The 22357-nt window shown below is 31.9% G+C and overlaps 1 protein-coding gene across 1 annotated transcript in view; it reads left to right on the top strand.

The window, feature by feature from the left end:
• The window catches only part of LOC142319672 (uncharacterized), a 138869-nt gene that overhangs the window by 20807 nt on the left and 95705 nt on the right, over positions 1–22357 (top strand). The window contains exons 4-6 of the mRNA XM_075357221.1: positions 4409–4546; positions 8659–8759; positions 14995–15204. Coding sequence (XP_075213336.1) covers positions 4409–4546; positions 8659–8759; positions 14995–15204 — 449 coding nt within the window. The remainder of the gene's footprint in view (positions 1–4408; positions 4547–8658; positions 8760–14994; positions 15205–22357) is intronic.

Below are 22357 nucleotides of genomic sequence, written 5' to 3' on the forward strand. Positions count from 1 at the left end.
TAAACAGTAAATAAGTTAATCAATTTGACCTTTAAATGTTGTAAAATGTAGCTGATGCACCGACTAAAATTTTCCTATTATCAGTGATGTAATTCAAAGCCCAAAAGTTGTGTAACATACAACCTTATTATTTAGGTTATTTCTAGGATCAGCATTTCTAGCCATGCTGTTGCAATTAATTTTTAGTAAGACTGTTTTTTTTTTATGCACTGCACTCTACTAATACGATTGTGGAAATCTAGCTACAAGTTCAATAATTATAACAATTTTATATATTGAGGATTTTTAAAATGTCATCTATCTTCATTTGGTTCATGAAACACTTCATTACAAATTTTTAAATAATTCAGTTTTCTTCTTGTCTCAAGATTTTCTTGTGTTTTTTAATAAAAATATTATTGATGAATCATTTATAAGATAAGATTCAAGATAACCATTACACTCATTTATAATTTTGATTAGAAGTATTATTACTTTTTTCCACAAATTAATTTTTTTCTTTTTAATTGGACCGAGTTGCTTTTGCAGTGTCTAGAATTGTACATTCTCCTCCCTCCTACGGCCAATTGTACATTAGCCGTAGGAGGGAGGAGACTTTTCTGGCAGGCAGTGATAGAATGATACCTTTCTAGATATTTTGTATGTATATGGACGTTTTTCTGGAGATAATGTTGCATTCGCAGCAAAATAAATGAATGATATCATATTGTAAAATGTATTTTCTTAAATTTTTACTTTTTGCATCGTCATTTACATATCAAGATAATGCTATGATTTCGAACATTATAGTGACAGGAAGATTAATTTTCTTATTTGAATAAAGATTGAAAAATGCCCAGATACAGTCTTCTCAAATTGAAAATTTAATGCATTCCAGCTATTTCATTTAAGTCATGTTATCAGTGTAACAGAAAGAAAACCTCCCTGTGCAACAGTGCATTTATGAGATATTTCCACTGCTTTTTGCATATGCAAATTACTAGTTTCTTTTTCTTTTCTACATTTACATTCTCCTTTTTCTTTACTTTCTGTAATAGTTTATTTTCATCTTTTTTGGGATGTTCTCATTTTGAATTAGATAAGTTGTTGCTAGAGTTTTCAAGGATAGTACGTCATGATATTTCTATCGCTAGAAATTCATGGACCATAAATTTAGCTGTGCTCAAAATATTCAGGATACACCCAGAACTGGTAAGCAGAAAGTCTTTTGCTGTAGCTGTAGTTTTGATATGACCATAAAAATTCCATCCCTACACATCAAATCTTTTAATCGTTACCGCTGCTGATAAGCATAAAATTTCACGGGAAAAAATAAACCTAAATGTAATACTACATTAAAGAAACCTTTAATACCTAGTTGGCAACTCTACATTTACTGGAAACTACTATACCTTGCAATGCTAAATTTACTCGTAATAATGTACATCATTCGATAGTAAGTTGAGGCCAAATTTGCAGAAATATTATTACAGTCTCTACATATATTGAACAAAGTAGTAGGTCAAGAGAATTCTCATTTTCAGATATTTATTTTATGCTGTTATGCCAACTGTTAATATAACAGCTGAAAACCTTAATAGTTGTCAAAGTAAAAGTAATTCAGTGTTTTTTTTATAATTCAAAAACTCAATTTGACAGCCAGAAAAGGTCATCTCTCATTGATCTTCACGAAAACCCTCATCTTAATGCAAGCAGTCACTGCAAAGTAGCATAGTTGTAGTTAATGAAATTACAAAATTAAACAAAATAAAAACGAGACATGCTCAATTTTAACTCATTAGAAAGGTTGGTGTGGCCAAAAGAGGGTAACAATTGCACAAGGTCTTTCTTTTTAGAAATATTAAAATAACTCCTCTTAGACTATTTTTGACCTTCTAAAGACATATGCTTAGTGTTGGTATTTTTCATGTGACCCAGCTGTTGGTAGTCGGTGGCAATGTTACAAAACTAATCAAAAACAGATATTAAACTTTTTTTGTTTCTGCCCAAGGCTTTTGGTAATGAAACTGACGTAAAAACTATTAATTTTTTATTATTTTATTTTTTATTATTTTTTTTTAAATTATTAATTTTCAAAACTACAGCACGAATCAGATTTCTTAAGTATAACTTTTTATGGCCGATGCAATAATGTTTTTATTCTCTTTTGTGGCCATCTTCAATTACTGATGTTGCTATCCTCGCCCTAATGTCATCTTTTCTTATTTCTAGCAGTTTTTGAGTTAACTGAACACATGTTTAGAATGTGATCAAAGTCTGTGTAGAATTTGAATTGTCTATTTACGTTTTTTTTTTTTCTATGTATTGGATCATGTTCAAGCATGTTAAGATGTAAATAAAAAATTCTACTTTTTTAGTGAAATCAAATTTATGAAATTGAGCAGACTCTTCTAACATATTACTCAAATGTAAGTTTAAGAATTTTTTTTTTGGTGGGCTTGATGGTTTCACTACATAAGCTTGAAAATGAAAAGTTTGTGTATGACATGTGATATGGAAATGTTAGTTGTAGCGTATGAAAAATGCTATGCCTGATCAGGATTCAAACCTGGGACCTCCAGATGAACATTTTTATATTATAATAAATTATGAGATCTGTTTAAATTTAGGTATCCATGCATACCAGGTCTGTTAAATTGTGATGTCATAGCAGTATAAGATAAATGTTGCAGCCTTGTGTCCATAACTAAATTAACTTCTTGTTGGCTACAATGTCCTGTTGTATTAGTTATTGCCTCACTACTATATTTTCAAACATGTTTGAAGTTATTTGCTCATATATTTTGTATTATTCACGATGATTAAACGAACAGTATATTAATGTTAAATTTTGTGTCATTCTTTTTTTTTTCTTTTTATTAGCATTATAGTCCAATGTGGACTTGACTTTCCCAGTAGTGCACTTCTAATCCTCTTTCTCATAAGTCTTCACCTCTATCACCTATAAATCCATAATACACCAGTCACTTCCGGTAGCCTATGTTCTCAAAAAAAACAACTTCCTCTTCATAATGTTCCTATACCTCCTCACTGAACTACAGGCTAGGGAATATTTATGGTGAGTTATGGGATGATAAAAACAACATTACGGATAATGGTGTTATCCATTATTTTGTACGCTGCACCGATGTGCAATGCAGCGATTAATATCCAGCAGAATCAGATGAAGCTGGTCAGAGTTCACCACAAATCCCTACTAGGTGTGGTGGCAGCCTACCAGACCGCATCTCATGAGGCATTATGCATTTTGGCAGGGGCAATGGCTCTTGCCAGATGCTCTGGGAGAAAGCAGCTTGGACCAGATGGCTTATACCCGATTTGACTGCATGGTATAGTACAGGTCATGGCGAGCTGGGTTTTTACACGATGCGACTGTTATCAGGCCACGGGAACTTTGAAGTTTATTTGCACAGAATTGGCAGGAGAGAATCATCGGCTTGCATGTATTACAGTGTTTGCGAGACGGTAGAACACACACTATTTCAGTGCCCCGAGTAGGGGAACAGCACAGGTGCGCTGGTATTACTGATCTGAAACCAGAAGAGTTGATAGGATATATGCTAACATCCAAAGATGGTTGGAGAAGGGTTGATGAAGTTGTGAGAACAACGTTGCGTGCAAATGACGAAGAGAGTAGAAGAACGGGTTTTTAGTTAGAGTAGGGGTGGGTAGGATAGCCCCAACTGGGAGGGTCAGCATGTTGAGGTGTGCTGGTTCTGATGAGCGGTTGGGGACTCTTTGGGAGATCATGTTGGGCTTAAATTAAAGACTGAGTCCTGGCTGCTGGGTGGAGGCCTGGGAACAACATAGTCGGGCTTGGTTTCCCCCTCCTGGGGGTTAGAGGCAGGCAATTGACTGATCAAGTCCGGTTCCTGGTGGTGGGGGGAGCCCAGAAACGACATAGTTGGGCCTGGTTAATCCTTCCCCATACTCCAACATAGAGAATCTCATGATTATAATTTTCTTATGATGTTTTCCTTAGTGTTTTCTACCCACAGATCCAAATGGGCATCTCTATTTTGACCTCTGAAATAATTTACACTTCATTCAAGACGCACTTTTGTACTGTAGAGAGAAGAGTACCAGGAAAATATTACAGCAGCACTTTTCATTGTATTTAACCATGCAGCAAAGCTGAGAAGATTTTTGCTTTTGTTTAGTCTGTTCATCCATCAGTTAGACTGAAAAGACTGCAGTAGTCATTCCTTAGTTGGATATTTCCACCTACACATATCTGTTATGTTGCACTTGCAGGTAACCTTTTTCAAAAGACTTACAAGTTTTGTAATCAACAAGACCTCATTATTCCTAAATATAGATTATTTATAAAAAAATGTTATTTAATTTTATTTTTGAATAGATTATTTAAAAATAAATTGCAATTAATTTAGTATGTTTTTTGTGACAGCTTTTGAACTCACGGACAACACTGGTATACCGAATGCTATCAAATATTTTATTCAACATGGAAATATGAAACACAATCTAACAAACTTCCTTCAAATGCTTGCAAAGTTTGTTGGTGCTAAAATTAGAATCAAACTTGGTAAATATTTTTATTCTTGTAAATTTCAATAAAAAAAAAATGTAATTGAAATTAATTTTATGCATTTTGTAGCTGTGGTAATTAATTTTATTTTCTTTCGATTTATTCCTTGCTCATAAATATTAAAGAAATGCAGGAATTCATTTCATTAGTGCACATGTTCATTTGTATTAGTAATGTTTTACTAGATTTACAATAATGGCAAATGCTACTATTCAGAATACACTACTACTGTGTACCTGATGCTATGCATAATTTGAATAACTTTTTTTTGACCGATGAATTAATTAGCACATGCAAAAAAGCTTGACAAGGAAAGATGAAAACGGAAATTTGTAGTGTATGAAAAATGCCGTGCCTGACCAGGATTCGAATCCTGGAACTGTAGATGAAAGGCTGAGATGCTACCACTCTGCCATGGAGATTGATGGATTTTTATAATGTGAACAGTATTAATGCAGGTAATACATCAGATATTTTTACACCTTGCCTACTATTCAAACAGCAACAACATGGGGCTTGGGTTTAAACAATAATTTTTTATCCTGTTTTAGTATTTCCAACTTCTCTTTTATAATTTAATCTAATTGAATGAATTGTTTCTAATTTTCTACAAGCTTTATGCTATCGACATCCATCTATTCTCAGGATAGAAGGAGAGAGAATATCTGACAAAAAAATGAAAAACAGAAGAAAAAATTATCTTATATAATTGGGGCATAAATGATCATTGATATTCTCTTAACATAGGAGAATTCAGTTATTTGATTAATTACTTGTGTAATTATGTTTTTATGAGAAAATTATTATTGTAAAAATAATGATTTGATTTACTATTGGTTTCAAAAGTATCTATAACAGAGTTGAAGGAAAAATCACTGGATATTGACATAATTATCAATCATGCTCAAGTGACTTCATTTATCGGAGGAGGTAAATCCAGTGATCACCAAAGAAAATATTTTTTTCTTAAAATCAGATCGAGAAAAAATTGATACAAAGTACAATCTCCAGATAAAAAAATACCAGATTATACTAATAACACTGAAAGATGATTATGTAATATTTGTTTCTCACATTACTGTATGAATAGTATTTTGACACCCAGGACTGTGGGTCCTGGGCAAGATGATGAAGTACAGTAGCATGCAAATTAATCTGAACACAGATGTTACTTAATAAAATGTAATTTTGTTTAGAAAAAAGTCATATCTGTACAATTTGTGAATATCTAGTAATAAATATGCTCCTTTATTCTTAATCATTTCACATATACAATTTGACATAGATACAACAAATGTTCTTTGATTTCTTCATCATGAAACCGTATGGATATTATTGCTTTAATGAGTTCAATTTTTGTAGTACAATTCATTTTTGAGAGTTGTTTATTGATCATTGCCTAAAACTTTTCAATTGGGTTTAAGTCTGGGGAGTTGCTGGCCATGGGAGCACTTTAATATTTTGTTCTAAAGATTTTTTGGCATAGCGCCGAATCTTTTTGAAACATTTCATTGCCTTATGGGAATTTATTTTGAAGTTGTGTCACAATTCTTTCCTTCAGATTCTTGATATATCCATCACTTTTCACATACTATCTACTGGAAGGAATGAACATGGGCCTTCAAATGTGAAACAACCCCAAAACTTTTTTTCTGGAAATGTTTAACTGATTGTTGGATAGGAGCCGATAATGTATTTTCATCTGATGCAATTCTAATGTATGGGACCCTTTGCCCCTAAACATAAAATTGTGACTTGTCAGAAAATTCCAGTCTTCTTTGGTTCAGTTGCTTTGGCCCGAAAGAGCCTTTTTTTGCACATTGTGAGCGTTAAAAGCTGTGTTTTAGCTGCTTGATGAGCTTTCTGTCCAGCTGGTAGACGTCAGTGTCTAACAGTTGTCATGTGTAAATCTGTTCCACTGGTTGCTAATTCTCAATTTAATTCCACAGCAGATAATTTTGTATCAAGTTTAATCCTTTGTGGGAGTAGTTTTTCTTTTACAACCGTATTTGTCTTTGAGGTGAAAAGGAACCAGTTTCATTAAATTGTTTATGACACCATTCGCTGTCCCTAGTCCAACTCCATACTCAGAAGCTATTTGTTGTGTCATACTGGTATGCTCAGAAACAGAAACAATTTTTTAACGCTTTATCAGAGTTATACCTTTTATGACACAAGAGACACAGAACAAAAAATATGAAAATATTATTTTGTAATAAGAAATGAAATAAACTTTCACAAAACACTTATTTGTAACATGAAAACTGCTAAATAACCAAAGAACAATAACCTCACATTACATAGACAACTTAAAGAATGAGTGTGGTCAAGCAGTGTGGCCACTGTTAGTAACACTGCTGTAGAAATAAACTAAAAATTTCCCTGTGTTTGGATTAATTTGCACACTACTGTACACCTGCACAGGAACTCCTGTACTCCTGAAGAAGCAGGTTTGATCCTTGTAATTTTTTCAATTTCTCCACGATGGCATTAGGATATACAAAGGCAAATATCCTTGGTATCTTGTAAGAGGGGCTATGTGTGTATTAACTTGTTTCATGATTATTTCTGATAATAAACTAAACTGCCCTTTTAAATTCAAAGAAAAAAGACCGATAAAAGTACTGTTTTGATTTTGGATAAAATTAATTATAATAAAAGACTTCATAAAATGATAGAGAAGACTGGATGTTAATAACATTTCTATTTATTGTTTCTAATATTTTATGAGAGAGTAATATTATTTAAAAAACTCAAAGTTCTAATTACCTCTTATAATTTATTCATTTTATAGTTATGTTATCCCTTTCTTTTAGTGTTAAGATATACTTATTAATAATTTACATTAACAGTTTTTCTCTTATCTATAAAAGGCTATTAATTAAGTATTGCTTTTCTTTTTACTTCTTCATTTGTTTCATCTCATGAAAATTATTAAAAAATCAAATGGCTGTATTGTTTTGGATTACAGTTTTTTTAGTGGTTTTCAATGATTTATGTTTTCTAGTTTAGTTCATTTAAAATTAAGTTACAAATTCATAATTTTACTTGAGACTGGAAACTTTTGATCTGTAATCAAAACAGTATTTTATTTATCAGGCAACTCATTTTGGTTTTATCTTTTGTTGTGAAAGAGCATGTATTAACAGCTATGGTCATTAGCCAGGTGGAAATTGGTGGTGTCTGAAAAGATGCTATGCCTGACTGGGATTAGAACTCGGGTCCTCCACATGAAATGCTGAGACACTACCTTCTCAGTCATGGCGGTGGAGTGAGGTCATTTTGATTTTAAACAACATTAATGTTAGATATTGATCTTAAAGGATCATAAAACAAATCTTTTTATTCTATTATCAAAATATATATTACATATGTATTTTGTAATATTACACGTTACATATGCCTAATAACTTTCAAAAGGATCTTGAATAAAGTAATAAACTACCCTAATCTATCCTGATGTGAAGATCATATTTTTTCATTCTGTACTTCTTTTCCTTATTGATTCTTTCTTTCTCTTATGGTTCTGTAGATGTAGGTTTGACCCAAATAGAACTGGCTTTTCAGGATCTTTCAGGATCTGAAAAGCCAGTTCATTCTTTGTATGTATGATAAAAAATCTGCATATGTATTTACTCGGAGATCTCATTCTATCCGAGAGCAATAAACAATAAGTTTATTGAGAAGCCTCCTAATCCCCCCCCCCAAAAAAAAACACTTTGTAATATTTTACTCCATTTATAGTTCAATACAGTTTAAAATAAGCTAAATTTTGATATACTATACATTAAATTATTAGGCTGTTCTGAGATTTGCCCTCGAACTTGGATGTACTCGTATATCCTTTGCCCTAATCTGGACAATACCCATTCAGGGATATAATCTTTCTTTTGGGAGGAGGAGAGATGCCTACTCACTAATCTTTTGTCACTGTTGTTGAACTTCAAATAAAGAAATAATTTTTTAAACTTAGTTTTGTTGATTACAATTTATAGTTTTCTACTTTGTTTACATGTTTTTGATATTTATACTTGCAGATAGTTGCAGTTATAACACAATAAAAATTTTAGAAAGAAAAAATTATTTTAATTCTTTATCTTTTATTTCAGATTATAATAGTTTTTGTGTTATTGTAAACTCTACTGGAAATAATACTTTTCTCACTTTGTTGCCTCTATATTTGAATGAGATATTATTTCCAAACTTCTCTGTGAGTATGTTTTCCTTTAATTTGGAATTTTCTGTGTTGAGGTTTTTAGAGTAAATATTAATAGAAAATCAAATCATAATGATAACCTGTTAATGTTTAATGAGTTTTGCCTAAAACAATTATCGGAAAATAAAAAAAATGTTTTAAACATTTGTTTTTAAAACATAATTTATTTAATATCTCTATAATGGTATTGTATTAAAAATATTTTCGTTACATTTTGTAATGATTTCTGATACTCTCACTATGTCTAATGTGAGCCCAAAAAATTAACACTGTGACACAGTAGAGCAGCATTGTGTTTTACTATTCAAAGATAATAAATTTGACTAAGTAGCTTATTTTATTACTAATAGATTTTATTTTCCCCGGTGGAAGATAATTAAATGAACAGTTATCAATTTATACAAAAGCTGTTAGTGGTTCTGCAGAATCTATGTATAAGCCTTAAGTAAGGGTCCTGTTAATTTTTTGTCAATTTCACTGTAGATGTACTTTTTTTGGGATTCAATAATAGTTCTGTCTCAACATTGTGGTGATAAGTTGAGTCTGGACAACACAATGTATATGACAGTTTAGGGTGATAGGTGGCTTGAAGTACCTATCTTATTTTTTCCAATTACCATTGAAAAATGAGGTTTCATTGCTATTAAACTTTAGATTTTTGTTAATTATTTCTTTTAACATAAAAGAGTAAATTAATACAAATTTTCTAACATTAACAAAGTCATTATTAGTTGTCAAAGGTTAAGGATATTTTTAGTAGAATAATTCACCATTGAATTAAACAAACACATTTTACATATTTTTGAAAATATTATTATTAAAAATATTATTTATTAAATTAGTTCAGTTCAAAACGTTTGTAATTTTAAATAACTTGTAATAGTTTGACATGATACCTAACAACTCTATGAGATACTACTGTTTTTTGTGAGGTGTTGTACAGTTATAGTTTCTTATGAAGTGATGTAAATGTATTCAAGATTGACTAATTAATTGAACAATGTTCTTCAGTAAATATTCTAATAAAACATAGTTGGCTCAAAAGTAGGCTTTCAACCATATAGTACAGCCCATATCATGTACAAGAGGCTGAGTTGTTTTAAAATACTGTGAAATGTTGTTACTTTATTCTTGAATTTTAGTTTGACTTCTTGGATACTGTTATATTCTTGAATTTTAGTTTGACTTCTTGGATACTGTTATCACTATTATGTTTTAACGATTAATTAATTGTTCAAAGAAATTGCTTTAACTTACTTTTTTATATAAAAAAAAACATATTTTAATGATGAATTTTACCCATTAAAATTGCAAGAATTGTATTTAGTACAATGTAGATTTTTAAATATTTTTCCTGTTTTGCACAGGGATTATATTTTGTATTAACATTTTCCTGGATATTGAAATGATTTTTATTATTTTAATATTTAATAACAGTTGATGATTTTATTGCTATGAATCACTGGATTTTATTGTTTGGCAGTTTTTTGTTTCTTAAATCACACATTTTATATTCATTCCTGCGCTTACAATAAAATAAACAGTGTCATACAATATACTATGAGGTGAATTTGATCTTGTAATAAAAGAAAATCAGCATTCATACAAACAGCAAGTTTTTAAGTATTCATAAATAAAACTGTTGGAGAATAAGTTGTTATTAGCTGTAAGTTAAATTTATGGTATTTTAATTTTTTAATTAATGAAAGGTTATTAACATGATATCAGTTTGGTAGGAATACTAATAAGTAATGTTAGAATACACTTACTGAAATCTAACGTACATGAGAATAATTGTTTCTAACCATTATTAGATGATTTAATTAGATTTATCGCGACTTTATTTTTTAAGCAAATTGATGATTCATCCACTAATGTGTTGTCAAAATAACAGCACTGCTTAAAATAATTCATATAGAATTAATTTGTATAGAAAATATTAATTAGTGATAATACAAAGTAACATTTGATGACAGTGTTTTATTAAGCTATTTTCAGTAATGGTCCTGCCAACTTGATTTGAAATTTTTTAATCTTTATATATTCAAAAAATTGAACTATGGCGTATTTATTAATTTCACATTTAATTTATGACTAAAAAACCAACAGTTTAATCCAGAACCTTTGAAAATGGTTCTGCAATAATAATTATAAATAACTTTTATTTCTTTTTTTTATGAATAATTCACCACAATGAATAATATGCCCAGTCTATGATCTTGTGCAAATGTACCATGGTAAAATTATTATATTTCTTGATTGTAGGGATTGGATACACTGAAAAAATATTAAAAAATTTATGCTTTTCTGGTTAGTAATGTTATTTTTTATTAAGACGGGGCTTAATATGGTATATTTTTTTTTCACGTTTTAGGGGCATAGACTGCTGTAGTCATTAGCCCTTTTCCACCTCAAAAAGAAAATATTTTTTTCCCTCCTTGTTAAAAACACCAGCATTATAGTCAGTAGATAAGTCCTGTCATAACAGATCTTTCAGAAATAGACTTGTGAAGGATATTAAAACCCTAAAAGAAACACAATATGACATGTTTGTAAAGGGCCCTTGCCACTTAAAATACCTTAAAACTAACACATTAAACATACTACAAAAACTTGTTAAAAACACTGAAAACACACAAACCATTTCTAACGAAATATTGTCAAAACTTTCAAATGCTGCAATGTCACATAAATATTAAAAACTCATATTTTCATCAAAAAATTTTTAAAAGTTAATAGAAACTATCTCATTCTTTAATTCTATCAGCTAGGTTTACTCTTAGGTCATACTTTTTTGTTGTTTTTCCATCTTCCTGAAGGCCTTTATATTGAATTTGTAAGATTCTGATGCCTGGGAAATGGATCCTTTCAATCCTCCATAGTAAATTGCAGAAGATGTCTTGCTGCCAGCATCAGTTGATACCAGCTCAGATTGTGTAGTCAGCAATGCATTAGAGTTAAGACTCGATGCACTGGCTGCTAAAGCTTGTTTGGGCAGGTGAACTCCTTGCCCTCTCACTTAAAGGCCTCTGTGCTTTTGGGGACTGCATTTTTGTTTTTCTTAAGTCTTCTTTTTGTAATATTTTTATCTATATCTTTCCAGTCCCCTGTATGGGGATTTTTGCAATTTCTTCTTTGACTTTAGGCTTCTTCTCTATTCTGCATTCACTGTTCTTTGCCTTGGAATTGGTCAAAGGTTCATTCCTCAAAGGAGTTGACTCTTTTGTTTAATTATTGCTGTTTTCTTTCCTCATTTTGGGCTGTCATCTGCGGATGATTTCAAAGTTTGTTGTTCACAATACGTTCAACAATACTTGCTAATGCTGGTGGTACTTCTGCAATCACATCCTTTGGTTTGAAAGAAGTTGAAGGAGTTGACACTACCACTGGCAACCTATTTTATTTTCTTTACTTTGAAGTAGCTCACCTTTTGAATGGTCTTTATCTGTTGGATTGCTACCTCCTCTTTATAAATTGGACAGTTTCTAGAGTTTGTTGAATGATTCCTGTGACAATTGACGCAAACAGGTGGATCCCTGCAGGAGTCATCAGGATGAAGCTGTTCACTAGTAATACAGATCTGTTTCATTGTACAATATATTGATGTGTGTCCGCATCTCTGTCATCCAAAGCGTTGCATTGGAGTCAGGATGAACAGATGGATATCTAGTTTGTGAAAGCCAGCCTATATCTTTTCTGAGAAATTTGGCTTGTTGAGTGTTAATACAAGTGATGCAGAAAGTAGAACTTCTCCACTGCATCAAATGTTCAGTCGTTGACATGCTATAAATCCTTGTTCATTCAATTCCCTGGTGATTTCTTTCTCTGTACAGTTTAGAAGGTTCCTGCACACAGTTGTGTGCAGGAACACACACTTTAGTGTGTAACAGTCCAATTTTCTTTGCCTTCAGCAGCCATGATGATTGTAAATCGTTGACAATATCAATTAACAATGCTACTGCAGTCTTCCTTTCATGCTTTACCCATCCTTTAGCAGCTTCTGTGATAGCTCAGGCGATCACAAAATTATTTATCTTGCTAAAATCTTTTTCACTCCTCTTGATAAACAAATATTTTGGTATTAATATGTAGCTTTTTGGTTGAAAATTGGTTTAATCTGTCTTCTCAATGTTCATGAATTCTACACTCTTTCTTCTCTTTACATGCAAAGACTAAAGCTCTCGAAGACATTGGTTTTTACATGGACCGTCTGCAACAAAAGCTGTGGAAGTACATCCATAGCCTATAGTGTCGTCACGCAATTCATCATAAGGTGCAGGCGGAGAAATAGTTGGGCATGCCCCGAATCATAGATTTTGACTAAATATCTCCAGTCAGCAGCCTCCCACAAATTTAATCCGGGCGGGGGAGTCAGGCACTGCCTGACCCATGATACCAAAATCCCAGGTCTCTAACGTATCAGTAAGGGTTCCGACACCCTTTTCCATAGGACCATCCCCGCCAAGAGCTGAAATGATTGACTCACGCTGAGCGGTATAAGACTTTGGCTGAGCTAAGCTCACAGCAGTCTACTTTCAACCCGGCTCCACAACCAGGAGGAGGGATGGGCACTCCTCGTCCGCAATCCGCCCAGCGTCTGCAAAAGAGATCACGGTTATGCTTCCCGCCCCTACTGAAAACAGTGAAACCGAAAAGCACAACAGCAACCAGCTCGGGACGCCCAATCCCGTACTCCACAGAGAACTCCTGCGCATAACTATTCCCCCGGTTAGCCAATATAAACGATGAGTATCGAAGTACTATGTTGTTGTCTGTCCCGGACGTGTGTGTAGATTTTATTACACGAAGAGGGGTTGGATTTTATCCAGGGTATTATTATTAATAATAATATTAAAGACCATGGGTTGTTATTATCCGTCAACAAGACGAAGATCGTATTTTTAACGAAGAAGTATATTGACACCCTCCTCTGCTTGCGGGTCGGGGATGAGACCAAGTCGGCAACAAAGTACCTCGGTATGATGATTGACCGGAAACTCGGTTTCGGATGAAGACCGGAAGACCATGGCCATGGAGGAACGGAGTCGTATGTTCATCACCTGGCAAGAGACCTGAGACCGTGAGACTAGAGATGATGGACCGCAAAGCTTATCCCTCTGGTCAGAGCTTCGGCATGGAGAGGTGGAGCAGTAAGTGACCCAGTTTTTAACGGGCACGAGTACTTCCACACTTATCTCCATGGTATATGGTAAGCGTCGTTCCCAGACTGCCTCTGTTTCCCAGGTGTATGGCACAACGCCGAGCACACCTTTTCACGTGTGCTCGGTGGGTGGCAAATTGAGGGACATTAAAAGCGGGTCTTGGAGCACTGAGCCTCCACGATGTGGTTGCAATGATGCTCCAAAATCTGAACAGCTGGAGAATGTGGCTCAATTCGTCGGGTGCATTCTCAGGGCTGTAAAGGTCGACCTGAATAGTCCTGAGCAAGGTGCAAACTAGATGACACTCTCTCAGGTTAGGATGAATAATGAATTCATCCTAGATTTCCACATTATTTCGGGCTAGGACTTGGCCCAAAGTAATGTGTAAAATGGTATTGAGCTGAGTCCTGATAGAAAGGGGGGGTGGTTTTAGCCAGTTTTCTTATGGCGGTTGGTCACTGATGACTGGTAGTCACTGGCGGCGGCAACATTGGCAACAATGATGGTACTCCGTGTATAAATGCATTTCCACCTCCTACAACTACATCCAAAAAAGATATTATTATTATTGATGATCTGTCATCCAAAATTAATATTGTAATGAATATTTTAATCGCTGCAATCTGTAAATTTTTTTTGTTCATCGTTTATTCTGTTTTTCCTAAATTTATACAATTTTCAGGGCCGATTGTGGTTACACATTTTTAGAATGTCTGTACGAATTTTAGCAAAATCATTTTAAAGTAACAAATAATTTGGCTAAAATATAAGGCTCAGATAATGTATGGTCTGAAATATTTTTTATAAAATGGGGAGGATTATTGAAGAACCTCTTCATGAAATTATTAATAAATATTGATTCTTAGCTTGTAGAATTTTCAGAAATATAACTTGAATAGTTTCCTGGAAAAAGTACTAAACTCCCTTAAGTAGAAACTAGCAAGTATTAAATCCCCAAAAGTGATTTAATTTCCTTTTGGTTTTTTAAATTGTTTTATGATTTCTGCCTTTTAAAGCTGGTATTTATATTATAATTTATTAACAATTGTTTTTTAATATCATTTAAGGATGAAGTTTTCAAGAAAGTGATTTATGAAACAAATTTAGAGGGTATGGATGATGGCTTAATGTACAAAAAATTAATTAATGAAGAAGATAATGCGAAAAATAATATGATTATGTTGATGGTCGGATATTTATTTAATAATGAATGCTGGATTAGTTGTAATTATAATGGTCAGTCAAAGGAGGTTAAACAACAGCTGAATATTCAAGCTGTAAGTATCTTTTGAATTTTCTATGTAATTTGATTTTCTTTCTTTGAAGATGAGCAGTTCTGTGTAAATCTGATGTACCGAACATGGTCTGTGATAGTAATTTGACTATTAATAGCTTATGTACTTCTGTTTTGAATCGGATTATTTCCAGTAATAATCAACAAATTATGTTATGAACCAAAGTGTTTGGACAATATTGGTCTGTAAGATTTTCTAATATTGTTGGATGAATGAATGATTCATATCAAAATGTTATACTTATTTAAGAGTTTCTTAAATAAAATTTATCTGTAATTCTTTTGTAATCATTTTATTTTTGTAAATAAAACAAATGTTATTTTTTGGATTTTATTACCTTTTTATTATGTTTTTTTCAACTTTTATGGTCATTGCCCTTATCACATTTTTAAAAAAAAATGAAGAAAAGTCACAGACAGGATTGCCAAATGAAAGAATGTATAGGGACCTGACATTAAAAATAAAAACACAAAACTCAACATTAACAACCATTAAATTAATTACACAAATTGTTAGGCAGTACCAGAAAAAAGGAACCCTGTGCTCAGGTATAGAAGGGTATCGCACAGCGGATTTGCAGTCTTAAAACATATCATAATTCTTTATTTCATCAAAGGCTTACTTTAAACAGATTAGTAAGCCTCTGTCATGAAGGTAAGCAACTATTGTTTCTTCTTTACCGTTTTCCATATCAGCACCAAATCATTTCTAAAACCGTGCCTCTTTCTGAGGTTTTCATACATTTTACATTCTTCAAGTAGATGTTTAACAGTGAACAGTTTCACATACATTACACATTGGTATTTTTTCACTGGTAAGTATGAGTATATGTGAATTTGTTATTCTTGTCCTAATGATTATCAGACTTGTCAATGCAACTTGTTCTCGGCGAGTCAGTTTCTCAACACTCTTCCATTTATATGGAATAATTTTGATTTTATTCAGTTTGATATTTAATCTGCACCATTCATTGTTTCAAGTGTTTCTGATAATATTATTTTCACAATTTTTTATATCTGCCACTCGAATAGGCATTATATCCATATTCTTGCTTTTGTTTTGCAATTCTGGTGGCTTCATTGTGCTTTCATTTCCAAAGATACCAGCATGCCTTGCTATAAATGCAGCATGTCTTTATAAATACACATTGCTGCCTCATTCGGTATAATATATGTAGAATGGTCAGGATTTTGTGACAAAATTTTTGTCCTCAAAGTTTTTGTTCCGATTAGCATATGTGCTTAAAGAATGGAACATATAAGCAATCTCTCTTTGCAGAGCTGTTCTACGTAGGGAAGAGCTTGCTGAATAGAAGTGGGCTCTGCTCTTTAAATGCTGCCCATATCTGACAGTCTCGAAGAACAAGCTTCACCATTAAAATACGCAGCACATCCAACACCATGTTCAGTTTAAGAACTACCAGTATAAATTATCATATGTCGTTCACATTTAGTGAGAGGTGATAAAATTTGGATGATCAATGTTAGTTTCTCTTTTATTTTTCTATAGTTATATTTGGCTAAAGCCATGGAAGTATTTCTCTCTCTTGTAGAAATTGCTAATGTATTCAGCGATTTTTTTTTTTTTTTTTTGTGTTCAATGGCTAACTAGCAGTACCATATTCCAGCTGAACTAGATTAGGTAGTGGGTGTTGATATAAAGCACCCAAATGATTATTATTAAAAGTTTTATAGTTTATATAGGTAGGAAAGGTCCATATATTTGCTGCATATCTTAATAGTAGAATTTTTCCTTTACAACTGCGTTATCCCAGGCTCAAACATTAGACTAGGTCGCCAGACTTATGCGGAAGGTGCTTGTCACATGTCTAATTCCATTATTATGTATCACGTCACACCTTCTTAGATGCGACTTCCTTGCGGATGAATAAACAATACACCTTTAATTGAGCTCTGATTAAATTAATGCTTAAAAAAGTAATGACTCTTTCTCTGAGATCCAATTGATATCGTATTTGATAAATATTTAATGATATTGAGAGCTTCCTTGCATCTAACACTCAAATCCTGTACATGTAATTCCCAAGTAAGAGATTTTTCTAACGGCAGGCCTAAAAAACTGTGCATTATCTTTATACTGAATTAAGCAGCCATCAATAATCAAAGCAGGACTACAATTCTGTTCTTACAGAAGTGTTCAAATTGCATTTTTTCTGGTAAAATCTGTATCCATTATTCTTTGTAAACGTCATGAGGCGTTTATCAATTGTTGAGATCTATACTTCACTGTATTTACTGGGACTGGGATTGATGATTGCCAGACCATCAACATGAACACTTTTGCTCATTTCTCCTAGAATTGTTTATTATCAGCAATTATGAATAATATACTGCTCAACTGCTAGTCTTGTGGAATGTCATTTTTGAAGAATTTTCTGATGAGTTCTCATTATAGACCCCTATGTGAAAAGTAAGGTCATTCATATAGTTGCCAAGCGGTTTTGGTAAATTGCCACAAGTGCCCTAGAGTTGAAATTATTCCATGACGCCGTCATATCAAAGGCCACCTATAGATCAAGAAGAACACAGTGATTCTAATTAATGAAACTGTTTTACATTATGTTTTCTAAATTGATCATTTGATCAGTAGTCTGCTTAATGCGAGGATAAAAAAACACCTTCTCTTTCTAAAATTCAAACGAGTTGATTGTTTATCATTTTCCCAATGATTTTTCCAATTGCACACAATAAAGCTATAGAACAGAAACTAATGGAATTTGTTGGATTTTGACCCTTTTTTTGGGATCAAAACAATATATGTTTTCTTCCACTGTTTTGGGTACATTCCGTCGGCCAGATATGATTGTACAATTTTAGTAATCTTAAGTTTTGCAGCGGTATCTAACTGTATAATCATGAAATAATATATTTTGTTGGTGCTGTTATGTATTTAACTGGTGCTGTACTGCCATTTACTCCAACACTTTCTCAGACTTGTCCATTTTAAAAGTTACATTGTACAGAAAATTCATTTCTGCCCCAAAATTTAATTAAGTTCTGTTTTCGATTTTTAAAAACGGTAATCATAATTAATTCTTTTATTGATTCTTTCAAGTTGTTTGGATAGTAATTCAACAATTTTGTTTAGTGAATCTATTAGATCATCTTCAGATTGAAGGCAAGATTTTGTGAGGGTTAAATTTTGTACGCCCACAGATGGCTTTCACTTTCTTCCAAACGTCTACTGAAGTTGTATTTCTGTTAATAGATGACATGTATTGCTGTCAGGTTTGTTTTTTTGAATCTAAAGGTTGTTTGGCATAGGCCGATAGTTTTTTAAAGACAATTATATTTTCTAATCTTGTTTTTTTCTTCCTTTTTATTACTTCACTGATTTCATTTTTCACCCTGAAAAGTGTGGTTTTCAGATTTTCCGGGATGTTTTGGGAATATATCTTCTTGCCAAATCAAAGATAATATCAGTTATTGGATTGGCATCGTTTTCAATGACTCCAGTTGTTTCAGGGAGTTTTGTATCAGCAGTGAAGCTCGTCCATTTTACCTTATCGAACAGCCATCCTTTACGAATGAAATATTCTTTTATTAGTGCATCAGTTGAAATTTGTTCTGGAAAGTGATCATTTCTGTGAAGGTCTTGCAAAACTTTAAAAGGGTATTTTGATGCAATAAATACACTTATAAATATTAAATTTATACAGGATATCGATCCATCTTTAGTAATAAAATAAGTTCCTTACCCATTTTTAATGTATCTTAGTCAGAATTTTTGTTATTTATTTATATGTTAATTTAAGATGCATTATTTAATATAGGTAAGTCAGAATTCATAGTTCTTTATTTATATATTAGTACATAGTTTAACAAAGTAGCAGAATATATTTATATAAAATTAATTTTTTCCTCATTTTTTGCCATTGTTTTTTATCCATGTTTACTTTCTTAGAGATAAAAGCAGAGACCTCTGTGAAATAAGTAAATGGGAATAAAAAATGAACCCTCACTTAGCTGAATATGTTGTTGCAGTTTAACGTTAAGTCTTCTGAAATTTAGTTGGTGTTCAGCCCTAACCAACAAGTGACACTTTCAATCTGTTTATTACAACAACTGGTTGAATAATAGACATTATTACTTTATTAAAATCAACCCTGAATAGTGCTTGTTGTGCCTTCTGTGCTTTATATATATCAGTTGTAAGAACGCCTGAGGAAAATAGTGCAAAGCAATAAATAAGTACAGTCTATTCAGAAGGAAGAAAAAGTCAATAAATAATAAATTTTGAAGGATTGGGTTTCATCCTCTGAGAAATCTGTGAACTGTGAAAGCTGCAATTTCTTTAATACATTTTTTTTTTTTAATTATCCCATATATTTAATTAAGCTAATTTCTTTATTTGTAGTGGTTTATTTTTACCATCTGTGTCTACTTATTTGAAAAACCTGTTTATCATATATTATGTTCTTGTTTTATGAAACCATTTTAGTATGAATTTTTACATAGGGTTTTGTAGTCTTATTACATTATTATTTTCTAAAATTGATTGTTCTATTTACATTTTCTTCATACATAAATAGGGAAAAATCAGAAATGGGAAAAATTGAAAAAGCTAAAAAGGGAAGAAGGGGAAAATGGAAAAAATAAAATAGGGGAAAATGAGGAAAAGGGAAAAAACAGGAAAAGGAAATAGAAAGAGGAAAGGATAAAAAAGAAAAAGGAAAGAGGACGGGGAAGGAAAACAAGGGAAAGAGGAGTGGTGAACAGAAAGGGAATGGGAGAGGAAAAGGGGGAATTAATGGGGAAATATGGAAAGATAATATGGTCAAATTTAAATAGGGAAAAGGGTAAAAGGGAAAGGTTAAATTTTTTAAAGTTCCGTTTTGTTCATTTTGTTAATGTTTTAGCAAACTTTCAATTGTGTTCATTTAATCTGTATTTATACTCAAATCTAGCAATAGCGAAGCATTGCCGGGTCTGCTAGTTTGTAAGTAGTATTACAAAACACTGTATAATATGAGTATTTTTAGCAGTGTTTTAAAATAAAAGTAAAAGAATCAAACTGTTGTCATTTTAAGCATTTCTAATAGATAGTATAAATTCAGGTTTAAAAAATGTTAACCATTGAAACCTCCATTTCACATTTCCCATCATGATCTAATATGTGCCTTACACAGGTCGGCTAGATAATTATTTTACCTTAAGAAAGATAAAGATAGCGTGAACCTTAAATGGATCAAAAAGGTAATCAATCCCTCCCATTAATAAAATAATAGGGAAGGATTACCCAGCTCTACAAAATATTAAAACATGTTAACTATTAACATAAACCATCCGGTACAGAATGTTGAGATAAGATATGTCTTACCTTAATTTTATCATGAAAGTTTTGTGGGATCATGCAATCATAAGGATGTGGGATCCCATGAAAGTACTTTCAAGATAAAATTAAGGTGAGATATTTCTCATCTCAATGTTCTGTACTGAGTGGTTTATATCGATAGAATTTAAAATATAATTTAACAGTACAAAGGTATAATATGAATTTTAAAAAGATTAACTTCAGTATAATAATATTATATATAATATAGTATAATAATGTATATAATATATATATGTATATTGTATTTTTATAATCAAAAACCAACTTGAACAACCCAGTACAGAATTACAAGGTAAATGAAATGACACTTACCTTATTTTTTTTATATCCAAAAGCACTTTCGTAGGATCCTGCATCATCAGTTGTATATAAGATATATTTATATAAAAATAAATATCAAACTTAAAAATTTTTAAATTAAAATTAAAACATAAAAATTTAATCATATATACAAAAATGAAGTAGTCAATTAAATAAAATAACTACGAATATATAAATATGATGTCATAATTAAAAAATGTTTAATTAAATTTAAAAATAAAATAAATAGAAAATTTATACTATGTAATCTGACCAGCCAATTTTACATTACTGAGTGGATTTGAATTAAATTATTTATATTTATTATGATTATATCTATTTTTATCTAAAAACGTGCTGCTATCTGTTGCTGCTTTTATAAAAGTGTCATCTTCATAACTGTCTGAAAGTTCATCAAATTGGAAATTCTTCTACTGATGATGACTGTATAGCAACTGAAAAGGCCATCTTAGATTTTAAGTTAAATTTTTGTTAATATCTTTGAGCATAATCTTTTTATAAAATTTATCTCATTCACAATGTAATTTTAGTAAACACAGATTGTTTAATTTTTTTCTTTACTTTTTTATTTATAAGTATACTAACACCCCGTTGCAGCTTTGCCTGTGCTATATGGTTACTTGCATTTCCTGTAATGGTCAAGACTTTTATTTTATGTTTTTTAGTCAAGTAACTGGAGGTAACTCCAGTTACCAATAGCCGGTTACCATATTGCCTATTTATAGCCAGTCACATATACAGTAACAGTGGTAGTGCAATATCTTGTTTAGTATAGATGGGATTGGAAAAATTTACAATCATTGTTCAACATTTTTTTTTTACCTTTCATCACTCCCTTTCAAGATTGAAATTCAAAAATCTATAAATTGGTTTAATGACATGAAGATTGCACTCGCTAAAAATTAGTTTGATTTGTTCATTTGTTACCGTAAAATTAAAAAATAGGAGGGTTTCAAAAAATTAAAAAAAATCCTTTTTAAACCCTTGAAACTTGCTCGGAATTTCAACAAATGTAGAATCTGGTTTTTGGATGTTCATATGGAGATTATACACACAAAGTCTAGTCTTCCACAAGGTGCTTGCATGCCTCACCACTGTAGTCGCACGCAATCCCGACGGGAAGTCCATTATTGTTAAACATAATTTATTTAATATTTTATTTAACGAAAATTTAATTCTCTTATTGTGCGAATATTATTCATTACATTGATTTGAATCTTTCAGTTCAAACCCAGCTCACAGAGTAATGGAGAATCATAGTTTATCAATTCAATTCATTAAAGTTAGTGCTTCAACTGGCAATCTCCACTACTACATATATATGTATATTATTTTGAGATTTTTCACGATGAAATATTTCTATAAACTTCTCATGTATGCCAAGAAACATGGGTAAAATTAGGTTGCGATTGAATAGAGTAGTTTTTTATTTATCCCGAACAAACAAAAGCCGTCTTCC

This window comes from Lycorma delicatula, chromosome 2, assembly GCF_047948215.1.
Source record: "Lycorma delicatula isolate Av1 chromosome 2, ASM4794821v1, whole genome shotgun sequence".
NCBI lineage: Eukaryota > Metazoa > Arthropoda > Insecta > Hemiptera > Fulgoridae > Lycorma > Lycorma delicatula.